General features: G+C 41.4%; 3 protein-coding genes and 1 long non-coding RNA gene across 6 annotated transcripts; 2 read left to right on the forward strand and 2 right to left on the reverse strand.

Annotated features, from left to right (window-relative positions):
- The first annotated feature begins 598 nt into the window (after window positions 1-598).
- On the forward strand, window positions 599-5,810 carry LOC136432942 (glycoprotein-N-acetylgalactosamine 3-beta-galactosyltransferase 1-like). Its single transcript, XM_066424612.1, has 4 exons — window positions 599-1,603; window positions 4,121-4,201; window positions 4,370-5,046; window positions 5,243-5,810. The coding sequence occupies exons 1-4, from the start codon at window positions 1,381-1,383 to the stop codon at window positions 5,369-5,371; spliced, it is 1,110 nt and encodes a 369-aa protein (XP_066280709.1). The 5' UTR covers window positions 599-1,380; the 3' UTR covers window positions 5,372-5,810.
- LOC136432940 (tRNA pseudouridine synthase Pus10-like) lies at window positions 5,465-14,116 on the reverse strand. 2 transcript variants are annotated; one of them, XM_066424607.1, is made up of 18 exons: window positions 14,001-14,116; window positions 13,585-13,716; window positions 13,201-13,359; window positions 11,542-11,628; window positions 11,334-11,368; window positions 11,071-11,188; window positions 10,643-10,704; window positions 10,393-10,441; window positions 10,048-10,127; window positions 9,658-9,743; window positions 9,191-9,316; window positions 9,021-9,077; window positions 8,826-8,902; window positions 8,344-8,399; window positions 7,940-8,057; window positions 7,525-7,667; window positions 6,964-7,063; window positions 5,465-6,640 (listed from the first exon to the last, which is right to left on the reverse strand). In XM_066424607.1, the coding sequence occupies exons 1-18, from the start codon at window positions 14,019-14,021 to the stop codon at window positions 6,602-6,604; spliced, it is 1,545 nt and encodes a 514-aa protein (XP_066280704.1). In that variant the 5' UTR covers window positions 14,022-14,116; the 3' UTR covers window positions 5,465-6,601. The 2 variants fall into 2 exon arrangements, with proteins under 2 accessions (XP_066280704.1, XP_066280707.1); XM_066424610.1 differs by having other exon boundaries at window positions 8,826-8,898; window positions 9,017-9,077.
- Window positions 14,117-14,138: 22 nt separating this feature from the next.
- LOC136432941 (uncharacterized protein C1orf198 homolog) lies at window positions 14,139-19,210 on the forward strand. 2 transcript variants are annotated; one of them, XR_010755583.1, is made up of 5 exons: window positions 14,139-14,540; window positions 15,576-15,626; window positions 16,467-17,195; window positions 17,459-18,220; window positions 18,272-19,210. XR_010755583.1 is itself a non-coding variant. In XM_066424611.1 (4 exons), the coding sequence occupies exons 1-4, from the start codon at window positions 14,175-14,177 to the stop codon at window positions 17,513-17,515; spliced, it is 1,203 nt and encodes a 400-aa protein (XP_066280708.1). In that variant the 5' UTR covers window positions 14,139-14,174; the 3' UTR covers window positions 17,516-19,210. The 2 variants fall into 2 exon arrangements, 1 of the variants encoding a protein (XP_066280708.1); XM_066424611.1 differs by having other exon boundaries at window positions 17,459-19,210.
- LOC136432943 (uncharacterized) lies at window positions 19,202-21,179 on the reverse strand. Its single transcript, XR_010755584.1, has 4 exons — window positions 20,999-21,179; window positions 20,570-20,670; window positions 20,149-20,225; window positions 19,202-19,783 (listed from the first exon to the last, which is right to left on the reverse strand). It is a non-coding gene; the product is annotated as an uncharacterized lncRNA (long non-coding RNA).
- Between the last annotated feature and the right edge of the window lie 607 nt (window positions 21,180-21,786).

The following is a 21,786-nucleotide window of genomic DNA, read 5'->3' on the forward strand; positions in this document are numbered from 1 at the left end:
TGTACCCCTTACAAACACTGGAAGAGAACAAAAGCTAACAGAAGAGAAATTCCATAGACCTTTTGTACCCAATGAAAGCGCCTACTGTACTTCAGATTGCCATCTGTAATTGAAAGTTGCATGTTATTCAAGCTGATGTCGCCAAACGGCGTACACAGGTGCAAGCTTACAAAACCTATGTATGTTTGTATGGTGCAATGATGTTGTAAAAGTTCCTCACTGAATACTGGTATGCAATTCTACAATGTTTATTCAACTTACTATGTAAAGAAATTGTAGAAAAATCAAATTTCTGTACTGACCTAATCTTACGTTGAGGTTTCGGTTGGACATACATCAAAATAAAAAATAAAAAAAAACATGAAGAAGTTTAATTCGTCATAGCTGAAGATATATAGATTAGGATTTAGATGTATGAATAGATACTTGTACCCAAATAAGCATATTTGAGCTGAACCAAATAAGGTCAAAGAAGTAAGGACAAAATTTGAATCTCGTCGTGCCCTCATAATGGACTATACAAGTTCGTGCCAAGTCCCCACCAGCTCAGGGCCATGGCTGGCGTATTGCGTAACGCGAGCGGTGCGCCTGGTTGGCGAAGATACAGGTGTCCCGCGTTTGAAACTCGGGGCCTGGTCCTGGTAAAATAAGCGTCACGCTGTTTTCACAGTCTCCAGAGTCTGTTGGATCACAGGCGCTGGGTCGCCACACGGCGGAGATAAAACACCGCGGGGCGAGCTGTAACGAGATAAATGTCTCCTTTCGTGGTCCTGCACGTTACAGGTCACCAAGCTGATTAATTCCGACTCCCTGACGGAGTTTTATTGTAGATCTCAAAGTCTCCTCGCTAGTTTCGCTGTCGTCAAGTTTCTCCCTGTGCGGACGTTGACCTTTTGACCATGATCAAAGTTCTCCTGAGAGCAGAAGTCTGACGTAACCAGGATGTACACCTGTGAGACTTCTAATCAGATGGCAAATACCGACAGATTGCGTAGAGACTGTCACGACCTCCATAGATGTTATGAATTAACGAGGTAAGAATTTGACATGCTCCCGAAGCCACGCCTGCAACTCATTATCGCTCCTCCTGAGAGGGTAGTGAGGACCTCAGACAGAAGAGGTCGTACCTGAGGAGGGCAACTGATTCAGGGAGCACAAAGGCCCGACTGTGAAGGTTTCCTAGTAAATCCTGGAGTAACCGTTGTGGCTGGGCTACGCTTTCATGTTGCCTGACCAGAACTCGTCAGGTGAGCCTGGGTCTCATGGAATTCTGAAAGGAGGTATCTGACAGGGTCTCCACGAGTGGCGTCGATGGCATTTAAACTCAGCGTGGTGGAATCTGACTAGACACAGTCGTAGCCTGGCAGTCTTGCAGTCATCATGGCATTGGAGAACGGATCGACGAAGCGCGCGATGATGACATTCACCGTTGGCGCGTTGTTTGGCGGGGTGATTGCGATGTTGGTGGTTAGCAGTGAAGTTCTGAGGGACGGAGTACACAACCGAGTACCCGTGCAAGGTCTGGGACGCCCCCAGTACATACGGACAGCAGGGGAGACTTTCCGGACAGGGAGAGACCAAGTTCGGGGAGATTATGATACAGGTAGGTAAAGAGGGTAGGCTGAACCACAACAAATCAATGACAGAATTGACCTTTGCCTAGCCTGTAGGTGCGGTATAAGACAGGAACGTTAGATCTACAATGGATAAACTTTTCGTCATAACGTTCTCTCTGTTCGTAAATTGTCCTAGAGCTGTATATTTCCCGACAGACTGCTTTTAATCAGAAAATACTAGAATAACACCAAGACGCAAATATTCTCAATTTTCACGTTTCCAGGGGCTACGCCAGCATTCCAAGGTTTTCTGAGCCGCTGGGGGTGGGAGAGAGAGAGTCGAGTTCAGGTTTAAGGGGATTTGAAATTAAGGGGGTTGAAGTAATAAGCATGCATATGGGTTACAAAATCCATGAAAGATAGTATCACATCTAAACACGTATGTGGTTAACGCAACTTCAACGACACAGTGACCCTACCCAATTTGACATGCAATTACTCCAGTCGACCTGAACAGTTGCCAACCTCTGATTACTCAGTGTCAACAGTGTGCCATTGTATCCCCGAGACATTAGTACCGCCGTCACGCAACCTTCAGTTCCAATTATGTGGTACTGTTAGCTTTGGGTTGTGATTGATATTACTAAAGTGACATTCCAAGAGTTCATAAGTGGTAATTTGTCATTTCTTTTACGTGATCTGACTACTGCCATGGTGGAGCGTATCCGGTTTCCACATTTTCTTTAGGCAATCCATATTGTCTGATTTTGACCAGGTCTACATTTATTGCACCTTCCACTCACGAAGTCGTCACCACACACGTTCAGTGTGTGAAAAAAGTAGGCTATATCGTAGTCATGTAGACCAGTGTTTCTCAGGTAGGTCTGACAATGGCACCATGCATCCGTGAATTGAGGAGTCTGATGAAGGTAGCATGATCGTCTTTAGTTTCTTCATTCGTCATTTTTAGTAGCGCAACAAGGTACTACATGTAACTGTATTCTATAACACATGCACAGACAGACGCACGCACATGCACAGACCTGTAGTCTCCAATTCTAATGGTGTCCCCTGAAAGTGTCGACTTATCGCAAATACGGGAAACGTAGGACAATAGAGAGGTCGTACCAAATCCATTACAAAGGAATCGTAAGAAAGAATTCCACCAGTGTTGTGGCAACATGGGGTTCTTATCGAACTAATTAGCTAGTTAACACAAACTGTGTGGAGGGCTTTGTGGGAGGGAACAAAAGCTGGACTGATAGATGCAGATCAGCGCCGGAAAGCTTGACACGACAGGACATTTACAAAGTGAAATTAATGAAATTAATATGAGAGCTACATGGTAAAGGTTGGGGATATGAATCTCACGTCTCGTAGGACTTATGCCAAATGTCCATATAGATCTTATAAGAATTTCACTTTGGAAACGAATATACCAACAAACTTAAAGTTCGAATCCTGCTGTCCATCAATAAGACAAGTTTTGGTGTAAGTAAGCATAGAAATCGCTAGTACTTTGCAAGCGTTCCTGGACATTCCAACACATACATGTAGCATTAGCGTAGCAAATTGGATACCTTGGTTCAAATGATTCCAGACTCTAAAAGCTCGTTCACGTAGCGCTGACATGATCATGGCATTCAGCTCCCATTCCCGTCCTTGAGGCGTAACCAGGAAACGGCACGTAACACTTGGCATGGTTAGGAAAACACTGCTATCTAGAGATAGATACTTGATTGGAATGTTTAGCGCCCGCTGAGACCAAGGTGCCGTGTTTGTACAGACTGTGTAAACGTGTATCCAATGTTTGGAGTGAGTGGCACGCAGAGTGCAGAAGATCGGCAATTTATATATTTGACGTCAGATTGCCCAAGATTGCCCTAATGAAACTTCTTGAATTGACGAATTGATGGTACATTTGGCACACATCACTTCTGAAGTATGGAGTAGATGGCGTAACATTACGGTATACCTCCGTGAAAAATGGAGGTTATACTTGGTACTTTGGTCGCTATGCACGCGGAGTGCAGAAGATCGGCCATTTATATATTTGACGTCAAATTGCCCTATTGAATGAAACTTCTTGACTTGACGAATTGATGGAACATTTGGTACACATCTCTTTTCACTTCTGAAGTATGGAGTAAATCGTGTAACATTATTACCTCCGTGAAAAAATGGAGGTTATATTTGGACTGTACTTTGGTCGCTATGCATGCAAAGTGCAGAATATCGGCAATTTATATATTTGACGTCAGATTGCCCTAATGAAACGTCTTGAATTGACGAATTGATGGTACATTTGGTACACGTCTCTTTTCACTTCTGAGGTATGGAGTAAATAGCGTAACATTATTACCTCCATGGAAAATGGAGGTTATATTTTTGATAAGTACATTGGTTGCTATAGAGAACGGAAATATCAATCTAGAGAGCCACTATGTAAAATATTTCTGCTTGTATAATGAATCATTCTTCTTATGTGACATTTGACTTTAGAAGTACGTTGGTTACAAATATACAAAGACCATGAATATTGTATCCTTACAATTCGTCTACAGAAAATGAAGCATGGATGCGGGGCGGAGAGGACAACCCTGTTACGGGACCACCTCCACCTCTGAAGGTCATCACTCCAACAGGTACATAAGCTTCCCGTCACATCATTTTTGTAACCCAATATCAGCCGTGTACTAGTATAGCAATGGCAAAAATGTGCTTGTTCAGGGAAGACCCTGAGTCTTAATATTGAGCGAGCAGAAGCTAGTTGTTAAAATTATCACTTTCATAATCATGTCTTCCTTCATCAGAATTCCTGGCACCAAACCAAGTCCAAGAAGAATCCCGAGTCCGCGTGCTCTGCTGGATCCTTACAGACCCCGAGAACCATGACAGTAAGGCCTTGCCTGCCTACGACACCTGGGCGTCTAAATGTGACAGGACTCTCTTCATCACAACAAAGTCTCACGACTTCCTCCCAACAGTCGTGCTAAACGTGACTGAAGGGCGAGAGTCTCTCCTACAAAAGTCTATCCACGCTTTCAAACATGTCTACCAGCATCATCTCGATGAAGCTGATTGGTTCTTCAAAGCTGATGATGACACGTACGTCATCATGGAGAATTTACGTCACTTCCTCTCGGACAAGGACCCAGATGAACCTGTGTATTACGGTTTCCGGTTTAATTCCATCAGACCTGACACTAAGAATGGGTACATGAGCGGCGGTGCCGGGTATGTGCTCAGTAAAGAAGCTGTGAGGAGACTTGTGACACAGGGCATGGACGACCCAAGGAAGTGCAGGCTACGTTCTAAAGCTCCAGAAGACTTGGAGATAGGAAGATGTCTGGAGAAGGCTGGTGTTATGGCAGGTGACTCTCGGGATGAAGAGGGGAGGCAAACGTTTCACTGCCTGAGTCTCCAGGACCATGTTCTGGGCAACTTGCCAGAATGGCTTCACAGATACAGCACCTACCCTGTAAAATCGGTAAGCTCACTGGGTTGTCAGTATAATACTCAGCAGAAAATACAAACTTTTCAACTTGAATTATTTTCGTGTCCAGAAAACTTTGCTTCTGGTTTAGCTTCTTTCATGATGGTTATCTATGATTTGTAAAATCGTTATGTTTTGTCAGCTGACTATTTCCGCATTGTTTGATTGACAAGCTGTTTCCCCCCACCAGGGCCCAGACTGCTGCTCCAAACACACCATCTCGTTCCACTACACGGAGCCCATCATGATGTACGTGTTGGACTTCGCCATTCACCACGTCAGGCCGTATGGACATTGTGACAGGATGGACCACACTTAGAGAGCACCCAATCAAAAGACTGCAAACTATATGATAATCAAGATATGCAAAAATGTAAATGGAAATAAAGAAGACAGGTTTCGAGGCAACGCATCTTATAAATTGAGTGTTTAATGAGAATGTCATATGGTACTCCCCTCGTCATTTTGTGTACTTTGCTAGGTTTTTTCATGAGAAAAAAATCTGTTTATATGATAATGCGCAGCTGGTCCTGCTAATGATTATTAGACAATAGTGATATAGAACAAATGTACATTATGCACGTTATTAAGTTCAAATAAAAACAAACCAAATTGATTAGTATATGTTGTGATATATATATGACCAACTTAGAAAACATATATGTGCTTGTGTTCAGTTCAAGTAATAATCAAGCAGAATTCTTTTGAAAGACATAAGACCATGCAGGTTTTTATAATAAAAGAATGCAAGCTTCTCATTGCAAGTCGTTCCACGGAACTTTCTTCTTTTTCTTCTTCTTAAAATAATCAAATCAATGTACCATTCCTTCTCAATTTTGCCAGTTGACTTAAAAATTGGTAGGGAATAACTTATCTATACATGGAACACAGTTTTGTTTAAAATTACAAGATGTGTCTCTAACTATTAATTAGTGTTTTTTAACAAATAATGTATTGTTTTGATTCCTGTTATGAACAATATTTATAAGACTGGCCCATATGACATGTTCTTCATAGCAGAGAGTAAATTAAAGGCACATATTTTACAAAACAAATGGAAACGGTTTGTCAAAATTCTAGGGGATTGGCACTGTTCTCTTGCCTAACTAAATACTATGGAAATAACAGAATACTTGTAAGGCACAAGTTAACTTATCTTTCATCCAAAATCATTTTCACAGAACAAGAACTTCTTATTCTAAGGATAACTTCCTGTATTGCACCACATACAAGTTTGTTATGGGATTCTTTGTTACTCCCTTACTTTTCCCAAACTCCATCCACATCTTTACTTTATGATTCTTCATATTTTCCACCATTATTTTCATGAGTAACTTGTTTGCTGTTTCAATACAACTTCATGTGAAATAATTTACAACACAACATTTTCGCAGCACTTGGCATGCACCAAAGTTTGATTCCAGTGATTCAGACAATCTTATAGTCTACTTTGTTAGTTTTTCTGTCCATTGTCTCAAAAACTTGACTAGAGTTCCTCTCTTTCCTTCCTTCCACAACTGTGGCTATAATTGGTCCCAACTGGTGATGTTTACTCATCAATAGTCTTGGGCCAGTCCACATCAACAGACTGCAACACAAAATGAGACATTACAAAAGATGTACAACGCCTCACACAATATAAAAATAACAAAGCTCTTTTCCAGACACAATCCAATCATCTCTACCATTGATGGTACCTGTGACATGCTGGAAGTCTTGACATATTGAGTTTACAACAAAAGAAGGTTTTGTTTATTAACCCTCATTGGGTACTTGTGGTGCAAAGCATTAAGTGTCATATTTTGGTCTTGAGATATCGTGCTAATAATAACTGATCTAGAGACAGATGAGTAAAGATCATGATGTCCTGCTAAACAAATATGAAAGCAGGAAATAATAGAAGAGTTTTACCTCCACGTCCAGCTCCAGGATGTCAGTGTCCATGTGCATGAGTGTGGACAGGCTGGGCTGGGTCCGGCCAAAGTCCCCATGGACAAACTCTTTGATGTACCTGGTATTGTCTTATTCAAGGATTCAAACCATGTTCACTTTGTTGCATTTGTTCACTTGATTTGTCTCATCTATATGTAGCTACCATGAATATCCCTGTAGCTCAACTGGAAGCAGCCTCACAGTTTAGCTCCTGATTCTAATTAGTTTCAAGTGGGAGACCCTGTTCAATCCTGTGAAAGGCATCTTGGTTGGGGCTGCACCTGTCTTTCGAAAGGCACGTAAAATGGAGGTTCCGTGTTCGAGGAAGTGTGTCGAGTATATGTTAAAAAGGAAGGGATCAACCCCTCCCTATGAAAATATACCCTGCTAAAGAAGTAGAAAAGAAACTTGCTGCGCTATGTGCCACTAGGCACAACAAGGGTCCGTATGAACAAACGATATGTAGCTAATGTAGATATCTATGATGAAGCTATCATGCATACACCTACATGTAAGTCAGACTATGTAAGAGATGGATACGTCCCAGCCTGTGTCTTGAGGTGGAGTGTGAAGTGTTGTGAGTCGATGTACTCTCCTGACATGTTGTGTATGACACGATCACGGCTGGCTAGTGGTCGTCTGTGAATGACTCTGATGGGGGTTTTCTGGGCCAGCTTCAAGTCCTACAAATAGACAGACATGGTGAAAAATAATATGTTTGCTTTTTTGCACAAAGTTCACAATCGTCACTGTCGTGGTTGAGGACAACAACAGATGCCCACTTGGGAATCTTGGATTGCCTTGTAGCACTCGTCCCTGTCCTCCATCAGATTTCATAACTCGGCTATTCACAAATTATTTCCACAAAAGAAAGCTACACTGTCTGAATACAAAACAGTCACAATGCACATAGTACTAAATACCAATGTGTTCTAACCAGAGACATAGAAATTACCTTGATTTCTTCCAAAAACTTGAGGTCATCAGGCTGAATGGGCTTCTCTACCCTGACCAGGGCAGAGTAGGACTTTGTCTTTTCTGTCTCTCCAACCTTCAGCTTTCCTGACTCCTCCCTAAGTGGGGGCAAATCAACAATCTTATTGTTTGCTGTAATCCTGGAAAAGTGATTGAAACTACAGATCAACATCTGTGCTTTTATTCAAATGTCCCATGGTATGTTATAGAAACTGGTCCAAACAACAAGGACCAAATTTTCAGCTTTCTTATACCCATGATGACATAGCACATATAAATCGACACACCAAGGATATTGTAAGAGTACTAGTATACAGTATGCTCTGACCAACCTGGTACAGAAGCAGTAACATTGGAAGGATGTAAGGTGGTAGTGTAACTCACCTTGACACAATTTGCAGGTCCCTAATTGCAATATCTGTTGTTCCACTGTTAATCTCCTATTAAATCGAACAAAATAACAACTGATTGAAAACAGTTTTGCAGTTTGCATTCATATCCAGTCTTTGAATGCAGCATTATGGAAACTGCAGTGATCGGCCCTGGAGTGAGGGAAGAGTATTTTTACTGAAAGCTGGAAGTCAAATGTTGCAAAACTCTACAATTTTGGCTGGGCTATGTCTCATATGTCCACATGACTGATCAGCCATCCACACTCCATTGGAAGCAGTGAACTTACTGTTGACTGTTTCAAAATTTCATCCAGTTGCTTGAGTAACTATTTTTGGTGAACTTACTGTTGGTTAATCAGGCCTCAGATAAGGGCCAATTAGATAACTTCCCTCTCCTTCTGAAACATATCAATTCCTTACTTGGAGCAGGATTAACAATACTATGACACCAAAACTGTCCAGTGCTGTGCATACCTGCTGAAGTAACTTCATCTTGTCTAGTGGCACATCCGAAATGTGTGGCTGAATCAACTCTACCAGGAAGGGCCTTCCTGTGATATGCAGGAAAAACAACAGAACAGTGTTTAGACACCTTAGTGGCTGAATGTCTAGAAAAGTACATGCCATAAATGTGAACAAATAAGCTTTGATTTTTGATCAGACACCTACCTCTTCCTAGTGTCCGAACATCTACATCCTCTCTGCCCGCTGAGGAGAATCTGTATTCTGATGAGTCCAGGTGTGAAAAAAAAGGAAAATTATTAGAATCACACAGATATACCTGAAAATCAACATTGAAAGTTATCATAAATGGGATTTATTACCTAATCTATGCCTACCTTGTGCCATGAACATAGCTTTTATTCTGGTACAAATCAGTTCTGATACAGATGTTTCACCCCTCCTCTCACCATCCACCACCCAGGGGGTCTGGCTCAGGGTCCGGGAGTATTTGTTATAACGACCTGAAATAAACAAGTACAAAGAAGTTTATACGGTTGGTTGTAGGGAGTGCTTCATCAGACAAGGGTAGAGCAAAGCATTGTATAGAAATATCAACTGTACCAAACAGTCATTTTCTAAACTGCACTTACTTGTCTTTGACTGTAACAGATCAACCCATGATCAATTGTGATCAATTGTGAGGCTACACTCCTGGTTGAAACACATAACTGACAAGGAATTACATGTAGCATGCTCCAATGCTAAGTTTTGCTTTAACTTCCTGTAGATTTTATACAAAATCTTTCAGCTACAACTTTACCAAGAACAGCTAGTACCCTAAGAGTGAAATATTTCCGCCCACCTGCAACAAAGAGAGCCTCATGATAACAGGTGAGCTCCTGACACCTGCACATGGTGTCTACCTTCTCAGGTGGGCACCTCACCAGACTGGGGACAGTCAGTCAGTCAGTCAGCACATACAATTATATATGTCTCATTTTCTTCAAAAGCATTTTTCTTACATTTATGCAATTAAGGAAAGTCTTTTCATAGTACTACTGTAAATCCAGATTCAAAACATTCAAATGTCAAACATTCACTGGATTATGATGAATATCCAGATTCAGAATGTCTTCTTTCACTATGTACTTCCAAAAACATTTTTCTGTCACGTTACATCAGTAATTCCAAAAAAATTACAAGTGGTTCTACTGGTAGTTTGGTCATTGAAAGAACACAGACAATATCATACCTCATAAACTTGCTCTCAGACAAGCTGCTGATGGCTTTTGTCACTGATGTTCTGTTCAAAACAGTCTGCTCTGAATCTCTCTGAAAACACAGAACACATGCTCATTTTGTACCACTAAAAATTTGACACACAGCCAGGCCAGCTATATACAATACATATAGACTATAGGCTAAGAATCGAAAACATGCAAATTACCAGCAGGTAGGAACACTCATGTAGGTCATGATCTGAACAAGCTTTAGGAACAATTTAACAGTGACACATCAGGACCTTATGGATCACAAAGAGCAATTAAGTAATGCTTCCGATAGAATTGAAATGTGAGATTCTAGGTTCAGAACTAACCTTGCGTTTTCTAGAGTTGGTAGGAAAAACCTTTGGACAAGCACTGATCCTATGGATGTATGGAGACACAGGGTTATTCTACATAATCAGTTACTTAGATAAACAGAATTAAGTTTGAATTTATTCCAATGTGCGGAAATAAAAGTTAAGAAAGTGTGCTAAAGTTACAAGTTTAAAGTGCACTTCTTATCTATGCCACTACAATTATGACAAATCTAATACATTTACATGAAAAATGACCTTAACTCACAGGAAACTGCACTCTGTTTCAGTCTCCTTGTGTTGAAACATCAACTGGATAAGAAAAGGACTCTGGAAATTGAAAAAAGTTAATGTCAGAAGAAGTAAGAGAACAAACTATTTAAATGTTTGAAATACATTTTAGAACACTTTACCCTTCATTTCATATAATATATTTCATGACTTTGTCTAATTTTTCCCTATTGGACTTCTAAAATTGTCTTCTCTTTATTTGCTTATCACTTCATAGTTCGTGGTTAAAACCTGCTGTTCAACAAATCTAGCTCAGAGTCACTGATAAAAAGTAGTGGAAGCTACTTGAAACGTCTGTTTCTAAAATTTTATCCAGTTGCTTGAGTAACTGTTATTTGGCGTATCGTATTACCTGGATGTCTAACCTTCATCGACGTAAATTTTAGGACAAATTAAATGTCATACCTCTATCTGATGATGGTACTCCATGTTCAGTTTGTCCTTTAACCTGGGCCCACATCTCCACTTGTACACATCCTTCATACTGGTCACCTTATCAATGGACTGGCCTGTGTACAGGTCACTACAAGACCAAAACATACATGTATGTTGTGTTGTTATCCATGATATTCTTTGCTATACAATGTTACATCAAGTAGAAAATTCACAAAGAAAATAACATGCGACATTGTTCATCATGCCCTGACAAAAAATGATGGGAACCTTACCTGAATCTTTCCCTAAGAAACAGCATTACTGCATGCTGGAACATAAAACCATTTAGAACATTTATTAAGTAAGGCTTAAAATCTTCACTTCAGAATTACTCTCTCTGAACAGCTCTAATGTTATATGTAAAAGTAATTTGTCTAGTATATCATCATTTCCATTACCCCAAAGTTAATATAAGGAAAACATGCAAATAGATCGCTTTACCTCTCTCACTATTAGCTGTATTGGTGTCATCAAGGATAAACTGAAGAGTTGTGATTTATAACCTTCCTCCTCCATTCTTTTCTGGATCTGTGGGGATGAACCAACATGATCAGGACTGGAGTGTACATATCAAACTAATGTTGTGTTTCTGATTATAGTCCTGAAGAAAACAGGTTCCAAAGGAACAAAACATCATGCACCTCGGGAAGGCTAACCCCAGACACAAGTATACAATGAATAAAGTAGACGGAACAACGCACACGCTGGAGAGTATAGAAGAGGAAAAAGACCTAGGGGTCACCATTGACAAGAACCTGACTTTCAGCAAACACACGCAAGTGCAGGTGAATAAAGCAAATAAAACACTAGGGCTGATCAAGCACACCTTCTCACATGTGGACAGTGTATCCTTCTCACTGCTGTATAAAAGCCTGGTTCGACCGCACTTAGAATATGCTACGGCAATATGGCACCCCAAAACCAAGAGAGACCGGGACACGGTGGAAAGAGTGCAACGGCGAGCAACAAAACTGGTGAAGAGTTTAGCCAACCTACCATATTCTGAAAGGCTGAGAGAACTGGACCTTCCCACGCTACACTACAGAAGACAGAGAGCCGACATAATACAGCTGTTCAAGATCACACATGGGTTTGACAAAGTCAGAGTGAACAACCACTGCAACTTATGTGGGAGAGCCATGTTTAAGCCAAGCTTGGCAACCAACACACGGGGACACCAGTTCAAGTATCAAATTCAGAAAGCTACAGGCCCGAGGGCACACTTCTTTCCCACACGAGTTACCCCCGCTTGGAACAAACTCTCACAGACCACGGTCAACAGCAAGACAGTGAAAGAGTTCAAGACAAGACTGGGGCAGGAATGGGGACGGCATCCAGACCTATATGAGTACCAATTCACATACTGATGCTACTACCGCCACAACTAGGACAGCCTTATTACCCGTGAGGGTATCGACTGGCTGTGGTTCAAGGTAAAGATTCAAGGTAAAGATAATGGAAAACGATTTTACAATATTTTAAGATAAGAGATCAAAAATTGTCTCTTTGTCCCCAGAAGAACAACATTTCTTTACTGTGCCTAACTCTAATACCAAGAAGATGATATAACTTCTTTGCACAACAATTGTTCAAGGTACAAAGTATGGCATCCACTGGTACATACCTGTAGATAACATTCTATTAGACTAATCAATCTATCTTATACAATATGGTGTAGTGGTATGGGATGACAATGGGATTTTACAATCATTGGAGGAGTTTCTAACGTCTAGACATTCTTTGATATATTTTCCAAAGTATACCATGCAGGGGTTGTCACATGTCATTAAGTACTTAAATTTGCTATTCAAGTCCATTGAGATAAATCCTGGTAAATCCGACGATAGCATTGAGTATAGTGAAACGTATATCAAAATATTTGGGACATACAATCAAAAAGTGATATTCGTCTTCAATTACCTCTGGACAAAATGGACAAACCCTCTGGTTGATAGAAAGTTTTTGAAATCTCCCCGTTTCTATGCTTAATTCATATAATATATATGTCCATCATCTATTGATTGGTGCAAGCATGACAACAAAAGGTACGGCAGGTGATAAATGTTCTTTTTTGGTAAGTATCATTATTGGATTGTGTACCTTTTCAAGGAATTCCTCACTACAGCCATGCTGCAGAATGCCCAGACAAGCTATGCATGGAATGTCATCTGTGTTCACACAGGTGGTGTCTCCTGTGGGGCTGTCTGCAACATCGCCCTGAGGTTGGTTGCAGAGTGTAAGAGCTACAGTCTGGAGCTCCTGGCAAAATAAAATGTGTTCCATTTTAATATTACCAGACAAATGTGACATTTCCATATGTACATTATCATCAAAAAGGGCTGTCTCAATATCACATTGTTGACAATTATGTGGAATTCACAATTTTCTTGAAACAAAGGTTGCACATATCACTTTTATATACATTCTTTGTGCTTTTTCATGTCATTTTTAGATAAAGTCACTGCAGTATATCAGTGCTTGTACCTCAGCTGATTTTTGGTAGATTTGACAGTCCCTCTCCCCCAGGAACCTGAGCAGACAGCATGGGCAGCACCCAGCTTCATACAGGCTCTTGGCAGGTGCGAACATTGCAGCTACATCGGAGAACAGCTTCAGCTAGAGAGGATATGAAGGAAACGTACATAATTCTTCAACTTATCACTGCATAGTCGAATTAAATTGTGGATCTGACAAAAGATCCTCGAGTCTAGATCTAGAACACGTGGGAGGGGGGCAAATATGGGAAATAACGATATCGATGGCTTCTTGGTACTGTAGCACTTAACAATCCATAGCACATATGTAATTATGCATGACAATGTTTATGTTACTCTACAAGTCACTGTGGGACTTGAACTAGTACATGCCAACCACGAAACGTGAGAGACGGGCTCACTAACCTGTTTGAGTTCTTCCGCCATTTTGTTTTCCCATCAGCCCACTGGCTTGCAACGACGATGGGCAAAAAGCTGTTTGCTGCAATATGACCCGCTACTGTGCATAGCGAAGTGTAGGCTAAAGCTGCTGTCCAGCGTTGCCGAGTCCCATCACAAAGACCGATTGAACTCGGTAAGATGGCGGTGGAAGTGGTGCGGGACAAAGGTGGGAAGGGGGGAAGACGACATCGACGGCATGTAGAGGCGACTTTGGAGGACCAAGTCGACTCATACTTCCGTTCCATCAACCCGATGGCCAGGAGAATCGTTGATGAGGTTCAGAAAGTCAAACACAGACACCGAAAGGAATGGGACAACCTCAGCGCCAGAGAACAAGACGATGTCATCAACGACTGGTTCGTGCCTCCTGAAGTGAAAGCTTTCTACAAGGACCATCCGAAATATCCCGACCACGATCTACCGCCATACTACCCCAGGCTCATATTACCTGCAGGGGAAAAGATCGTACACGACCCTGACGATGGATCTAACAGCAAATCCTCGGTCGGTTCATAATCCTTTTCCAAAGTTTAAAAACATATGCACCTGCCATTGATACTTGTCTATGTTTTAGCTTTGTATCCGATGTGAGTCAACTTAATGGTCTTGATAGAAGTTTAGGCCGGCGTTTTCCCTAGTTTTTCTAGTCTTCGCGTAGGTAGACGACCGAATATTTGCCTCTCCCTCCCCGCTGCTAGTGTATGACTTCACTTCTTCAGACCGGAGTCCTGTGGTCCTATGTAAACCCAGGCCCGGGGGAACATGTTTCATTTCCCCAATGTTTCCGTGCAGGAAACCAGATGTGTCCCAGATCGGTCTGGATTTACCCACCAGAAATATTCAGAACAGGACATTTACAGTTCGCCAAACGTAATGAGGAAATCTGAGCACATGTTTTGCATTTCTACTAACGGGCATACAGGCCTGTGTCCGCAGGTGTTTTGTGTTTCTGCCCGTGCCTCCTCCTCTTTGTTTGACATACTTATATCGTTCCCTCATCAAGTTGACGCCATAATGGCTCATTTCGAAGCCTTGCTTCTGTTTCCCTTCAGTTGTCAACCACTCGTGAACAACAAGGTACAGCCATGTACAGTCTTAGGATTAAAGGCCTCTATTTGTTTATACCAAGGGGGTTTAAAACCTCATTGTTTATACTGATCTAACATTTCCCCGCTTCAGTTGAAGGAAGTTACCGCCAGCATTCCATTCATTCATTCGAGAAGAAAAATCAGTTGCAGTAACGTTATACAGTTAGATTTGAAATTGGGACTAATCTTAATTTGGATTTAAAAAGTGTGCTTACAAGTTAGATTATTATCTCTTTCAGCTAAGAACTACTGCAGTGCCCAGAAAGCTTCAAGAACTATTTTATACACCTAGTTATTGGATAACATACTACCCAGGGTGATGGGGGGAAAGATAAACTGCCCAGTTCCAATCTGTCTCCCACTAGCAGGGTTAGACCCTGATTGTTATTTCATGTCTGTGTAGATATTATTCCAGACTGTTCTGCTCAACTTGCCTTGCTTGTTTTCACAGGGTGTCACATGGCTGGACGAACACTCAGGACCTTTTCACTGGGAAACAAAGGTATGCATTGACATTATGTTTTGTAACTATATATACGCAAAAGCCATGGTAGCCTACTGTGGTGACACCCTTTCCATACTGTTTATACATGCGGCGTCCCCTGTGACTGTACTGTGGCTGTTTTATCTGATTCATGCATATCAAAACTGGTGCAGGTCCATTGGGGATTCTGTATGTAAATACCAGTGGCTCACCAGAGACAAGTGGAATAAACTGTTGTTCTTTTATGTTTGTGTGTGATTAATCACCTTTCAGCTCCTTGTTAATACATACACAAACATTGTCACCCTGACTAATCCATTTATTTTCCAATTGGGGTCTTTCAGCCTCTCATTGGTATGCAATGTTCTTCTACTAAACCTAAAATATATCAGCTTATTTATACCTGCTGTCCCTGTTGAAAGTTACATGTGAATAATTGTTAAATACACCAAGTCTATATATATCTACATGTACTCCCAAAACAAAAGGTTGCCAGCTCCTTCAGGAAGGAAAACAGCTTCCTGGGTCTGGCTAATGTTCAAAACACATGTTCCAGAGATAAATGTCTGACCCCTACATTTCTGCATGTCACAATAGTGGTGTGTCCCACTGTGGGTGGTGGTAATGAAAACTGAACAAGGGGGTTTAGATATGCCAAAAAGACTAGTGATGGAACCTTGATTGCCCAAGGTAATGTTACAGTTTGGGGTAATTTGAGAAAAAGAGATTGGCATTTCAAAATGCAACAAAATTCCTAAGAAATTGTTTTCTTTGAAGCCGTCACCTACCGCCATGCTTCAACTTGAACACTCTCAGTTGTATGGAATGCATGATTGTATCTTCTTTCCTTTACTTCAGAGCCAACAAGAACTACACCTTCCCCGTGCCATTGACAGTCAGGAAGCAGGTGCCTCGCCAGCTGTGGACAAAAAAGGCCGTCCCTTGAAAGCAGGACAAAAAGACTCACCGCGTAGGGCGAGAGCAGACAAACGCCAGGACTCCAGAGATGACAAAGAGAACAGTGGCGGCGTTTTCGGTGGAATGTGGGAAGGGACACCTCACCTGTTACGGGTAACGGCAGAGGCACACAGCCCTGCAGTACCCAAACGGGACCATCTAGATCTGGACTTTGAACAGGAAAAGGTGACCCCCAGCCAGGTAAAGGCTAAGGAAAAGGCCAAGAGGGAGGCTGAGAGACAGAGGCTTGCAGGTACAGATCCTGCCCCATCAAATGGGAAAGGAAAAGTTCTTGGAGCAGAAGCATTTCCTTCAAATGGAAGAGGAAAACTCCTTGGAGCAGAAGCAGCTCCACCTTTCTCCAATGGCAGAGTCAGTCGCCCAGATACCCCACGCTCCAAGGGCCCGAGTTCGGACTCTCCCCGGTCGTTCACGGAGTCTCCGGGCAGTCTGAGCCCCGCCGATGAGAGGATGAACCTGCAGGATGAGTTGTCTGCCCTGCTGGCCAGGCAGAAGGAGAAGGCAGAGGCCTCACCCCCGCCCCCCACAACCAAGGATGAGGTGGACCTGACCCCCCTGGGAGAGTTCACCCCCCTACTCACATTCTCCGCAACTGAGACTGAGAGTCAGGTTAGTACTTATTTTGCCCTTGCACTGCAGAATTATTCACTTTGTTAATGGAGAGATATCATACGTTGTCGGTATTCTGAAAGAGCAAGGAAGTGTATCAGTAGACCACCTCAAATTTTCACATACTGACCCCAACACATGCATGTACTTCTAAGCAATTTACAAAACATACAAAGATGATATCAGTGAGTTTGGCTTGCTTATGGCTCCATGCTGAATGTATAAACTGATCATCATCTGATAATGCCTTTTTGTTTTTCTAGGATGAGGGAGAAACATCGATGAAGAAGACTGGCTTTGACTTTTTGGACAACTGGTAAATGGAGGGTCAGTCGCACACTCCACCACCATTCACGACTTACTACACGGAAGTATTAAAGAGTCCAAGCAACTGCTTCTTACTGACTAGTAGAACCCATGATACTAGACTATCTTCTACCAAAAAAACTGTAGATCTAACAGATCTGAAATATTTGAGTTGCCATCTGTGAATTTTAAAAGTGAGTGTTTAATTTTTCTTTATGTTGACACTTTTGAACTCCGATTGTCAAATGTGTGACAGTTGCAGGCTTTTTTATGGTCTCAAGGTGATTTTAAGATGATGAGATACTACTGTCTCCATGAGTGTAGCTGTATCACTAATTAACGAGAACAATGGTGCCTTGACACAATGTTGCACTTTTTGAAAAAAAATCTAATTTTTGTAAATCAATGACTTTACATACAAACTTGTGCATAGATGTACAATTTTGCAGCAGTAGCCAGTACTAGTACTAGTTCAATGGGAAGTGCCCAATTCCAATTATGTTTATTTTGAAGCCATGACTGAAATTATCACAGTTCATATAGTGAGGTATGGTTGTGAGAAGTCTATGGTCTATGCATACATTTTATTATTTTAACAAATTTTACACTGTTTTTAAGTTTTATGATTTTGTATGCTGAGAAAGCCTTATACCTGCTGGATTCACAGTATAATGCAAACATGATAAACTGTGTATGTAGTGATGTATTGTACAGCTCATGTGTTGTCAATCAAGGGCAAGTTATACCGGTAGGTAGATGTTACCGAAAAGTGCCAGACAGGTTGATGAGCATGTAAAATAGTCAGGGTGAGGTATCTATGCATCATTGTTTCAGTACTGTCCAGTGAGGATGAACAATATGAACAATAGATGACGTTGTGACACTAATTTAGCCTTTGTTAGCACTCCAACTTTCAGTATTTTACTTACACATTTTATTGATGTTTAAAAAGCACATCTATTAATGAATCATCAGTTTGTGCACAGCTGTTTATTATAATGGAAAGTTGTTTATGTAATGTTATTTTTTTGTTAATGTCAGTTCAAGGAGAGTATAGAATGTGAATGATGGTAACAGGCCTCTGCCAAGCTCAGCTTCATTGTGGAAACCTCTGTTTGAAGGATTGTAGATTCATTTTGTTATTTTATTCAAATGTTGTGTCATACATGTATTGTGTATCATATGCACTTGCAGTGTGTGTAATCTATTACACTTCATAGAGAAACTGGCTTGGTTGTCAGATTACACTCTTACACATGCAGCTTTTGGATTTTTAGCCAGTGACATTCATAATTTACATGTATAAATGACACCCTAGGTGGTGCCGACCATGGACTGTTATTACCTCTACATAAAACATGTATGGTGTCAGTTGCTCCTTCATAGTGGTTGTACAGTACAGGAGGCCAGTCCTCAAGTGTACTAATATTTGGAGTGCTATAGAAGCACAACAGTGAAATATGCGTATGAAACTTCTTCAAGTATCAAAAGTCAGTGTCAGACAGTGATATTGTCTGCAACTCGATATCATTAGGGGTTGGCAGAAATGTGCCTGCTACAATACCCCCTGAGGCATGTATGATGGTGCATTACAGAGTGTAGCCATTGCTGGGGTGATTCTCTACAACTTACTACAGCCCTACTCAAATGCAGTATTTTTGCAGTAGTTGTAATGACAGGAGAAAATAAGAAAAAATTCAACAAGTTGACTTTGTGTTTATTTGTCGATTCTTTTCTAGGAAAAAAATATAATCCTGATATGATAGTTTGACATATCATTTAGTTCTTGTACACTATGATGATTATCTGAATATTTGACTCCTGCTTATGTTTACAAGAATCATAGAGCTAGGATGCACATCAACATACTACATGCCACAAAAGTCCAAAGCAAAGTACATTTAGTTGAAACAAAAAAGAAATATCGTTATGTTTGTAAATTGATCAAGAACGGTCAAAGGAAAGAATGTAGTATTTTCCCCTGTTTGTCAAGCTTGGTCCTGAGACCATTGTCTCCTTCAGACCATGCTGTCATAAAAGGGATTTACACCATTTTCCCCCTAAGAGTCTATCAATTTTGACGGTTGACATTAACAGCATCTCGATGGAGATACCCGTGTTGGGGCAAGCTTCAATGAGAGGGATGTGGGTTATTATCAAACATTGCTCTAAGCTGGGGAGAGCTGCTTGGTCGTCAAAGAAGGCAGGGCTTCAGAACCGAGGTCCGCGGTGGTAGACTGGGCTTTGGCTTCAGACAGGTGCTTCTTGATCTCACGAACAAGCTGAAAATGAGAGAATATGTTAGCTGGCGTGATCATTATGCAATTTGGACTGTCACTGTTAGGCGTCGTAGCTGACTGGGAAAACAAAAGCCGGAATGATCGAACATAACGTTAAAACACGTTACCCCACAGATAACACAGTGCATGTACGTAGATTTTAAACGTAGATAACAAGTATGACAACCACACATTCATCTCCAGTTCAGCGGTGTGACACCCACAAACAATACACTTATCTAAGCCGATCAGCGTTTATTTAGTGTTACGTCTCCCAATATAAGGCATTGTCGTGGATACTTGTTTGATGGTACATTATACCTGGTTCCCCATTCCCCTTTCTACAAACGTCTTTGATATCCCAGTACCTGGTTAATATGAGGGAACTGTCTCTTCTCCAGCATGGAGTAGTACAGCTTCTTGTTCACGTACACCTCAAAGGCACCTGAAGAAACAGAAATGCGACGCTGTTACAGCTACAGAAAGTACATATTATATCACACAAATTCAAAGTCTAAACGGGAATCTCACAGTGAAACATTCTCGATCGTCAAGAAGCGGGATCCCATGATACCCGGCACTAGAAAACCTTTCATACATAGGCGAGTGCTTCCTGAAGTGGTCATTCAACTTCTGATGATCTGCAAATCACAAGCTTGAGTACTGTTGAATCACAGAAAGAAAACACCGTTTTTCAATAAATTAAGATATCGGACGTTTGCATTCAGAGTTTTGTTGATGTTGAAGTGCTACAGTATAGGTGTAATCCTCGTCATCATGACGTCTCACCTGGCTTGCTGATGATTTTGCCCACCACGTCTGCTCCCGGGAAGGCCTGGCGGAGTTGTCGGGCCAGGTCCCGGAAGCGTCGCGGGAAGCCTCACGCCATACTGTGCCGATGGAAGACAAGTACACAGGTTTAGAATACTGACTATCTTCTTAAAATTAAGGTAGGAGTTGGCAGTTCTTTCAGGTATCAATACACTAGCGACATGATCAATTGCACTCCACGGAAGAATCTCACGTCCCTTTAATAGTCTGAGGTCATTAGGACAAGGGGTATACTATGGTTGCGCACCTGAGCTGGGAGGTGACATTTAATAGTTATTCATTACTGTTTGCTTAGGTAAGCGGATATAGCTATTCCCCGGTCGTGCAAGACATTGCAAGAGCTCATGCAGCATTGTCATTCTACAGGGAAGGTAGTGGTCCCCTTACTTGTAGTCTATACGCACGGACAGTGGAGCCGATTTCTTCTTTCCAGACGTAGTAGTCGCCATGTTCGGGGTAGTCATGGCAGCCCGGCCTTGTTTTGCCGTCTCTCTTTGTTTTCGAAGTACACACGCCAGACCATACCCCATCGCGCTTGTCACAGGAGAAGGAAAAGTTTGTAAGGGATGATGACGTCAGATCTCTTCACTGCTGACGAGGCGGAACCAAAAATAATGCAGTCTATTCAAGAACGCTTCTTACCCAGGGGGCTTCACTATCCATATGTCAAGGAGATTCGGCATTTAAAACTTACTACTCGTGGTTTTTCTATCTTATGTTTTTTTTTAAAGTTGTAATTCTGGTATCATAAAGGTACACAACAGGATTGCAAGAAACCAAAAGCAACATGCATAAGTTGATATCATTGTAAACCATATACAAATCATCACGTATCATACACAAGGTTGACCAAAATGAATTCTTGGCAAACGAATAGGATATACACCCGTCCTCAGAAGACATTCATCAATGCCACAAAACATGCGTAAAACCTGCCTGTTGACAGTACTTGCCATCTTCCTGTTATCTTATCTGTTGTTTATAGCTAAAACATCTCGCACATCTGAATGAGCTCTCGACACTACCCCTACATCTGCTTGGAGATTGACGATCCGTGTACACTTGTAGTAAGTTGTACGGATACCACAGTTCTGCCACAGTTGCAAAGTCTATACATAGAGCTAGAGGGGGCGAGTGACAGCGAGAGACATAGAAAAAAACTACAGAAAAACAAT

Source organism: Branchiostoma lanceolatum, chromosome 4, assembly GCF_035083965.1.
Source record: "Branchiostoma lanceolatum isolate klBraLanc5 chromosome 4, klBraLanc5.hap2, whole genome shotgun sequence".
Lineage (NCBI taxonomy): Eukaryota > Metazoa > Chordata > Leptocardii > Amphioxiformes > Branchiostomatidae > Branchiostoma > Branchiostoma lanceolatum.

Coding starts and splice junctions, on each gene's coding strand:
- LOC136432942 (XM_066424612.1), top strand. CDS start 1,381: ATGGCATTGGAGAACGGATCGACGAAGCGCGCGATGATGACATTCACC. Junction 4,202..4,369: donor GAAGGTCATCACTCCAACAG/GTACATAAGCTT, acceptor TTCCTTCATCAG/AATTCCTGGCACCAAACCAA. Junction 5,047..5,242: donor GCACCTACCCTGTAAAATCG/GTAAGCTCACTG, acceptor TCCCCCCACCAG/GGCCCAGACTGCTGCTCCAA.
- LOC136432940 (XM_066424607.1), bottom strand. CDS start 14,021: ATGGCGGAAGAACTCAAACAG. Junction 10,128..10,392: donor CCAACTCTAGAAAACGCAAG/GTTAGTTCTGAA, acceptor CTGTGTTTTCAG/AGAGATTCAGAGCAGACTGT. Junction 9,078..9,190: donor AGCTATGTTCATGGCACAAG/GTAGGCATAGAT, acceptor TGGACTCATCAG/AATACAGATTCTCCTCAGCG.
- LOC136432941 (XM_066424611.1), top strand. CDS start 14,175: ATGGCGGTGGAAGTGGTGCGGGACAAAGGTGGGAAGGGGGGAAGACGA. Junction 14,541..15,575: donor GATCTAACAGCAAATCCTCG/GTCGGTTCATAA, acceptor TTGTTTTCACAG/GGTGTCACATGGCTGGACGA. Junction 17,196..17,458: donor CAACTGAGACTGAGAGTCAG/GTTAGTACTTAT, acceptor TTGTTTTTCTAG/GATGAGGGAGAAACATCGAT.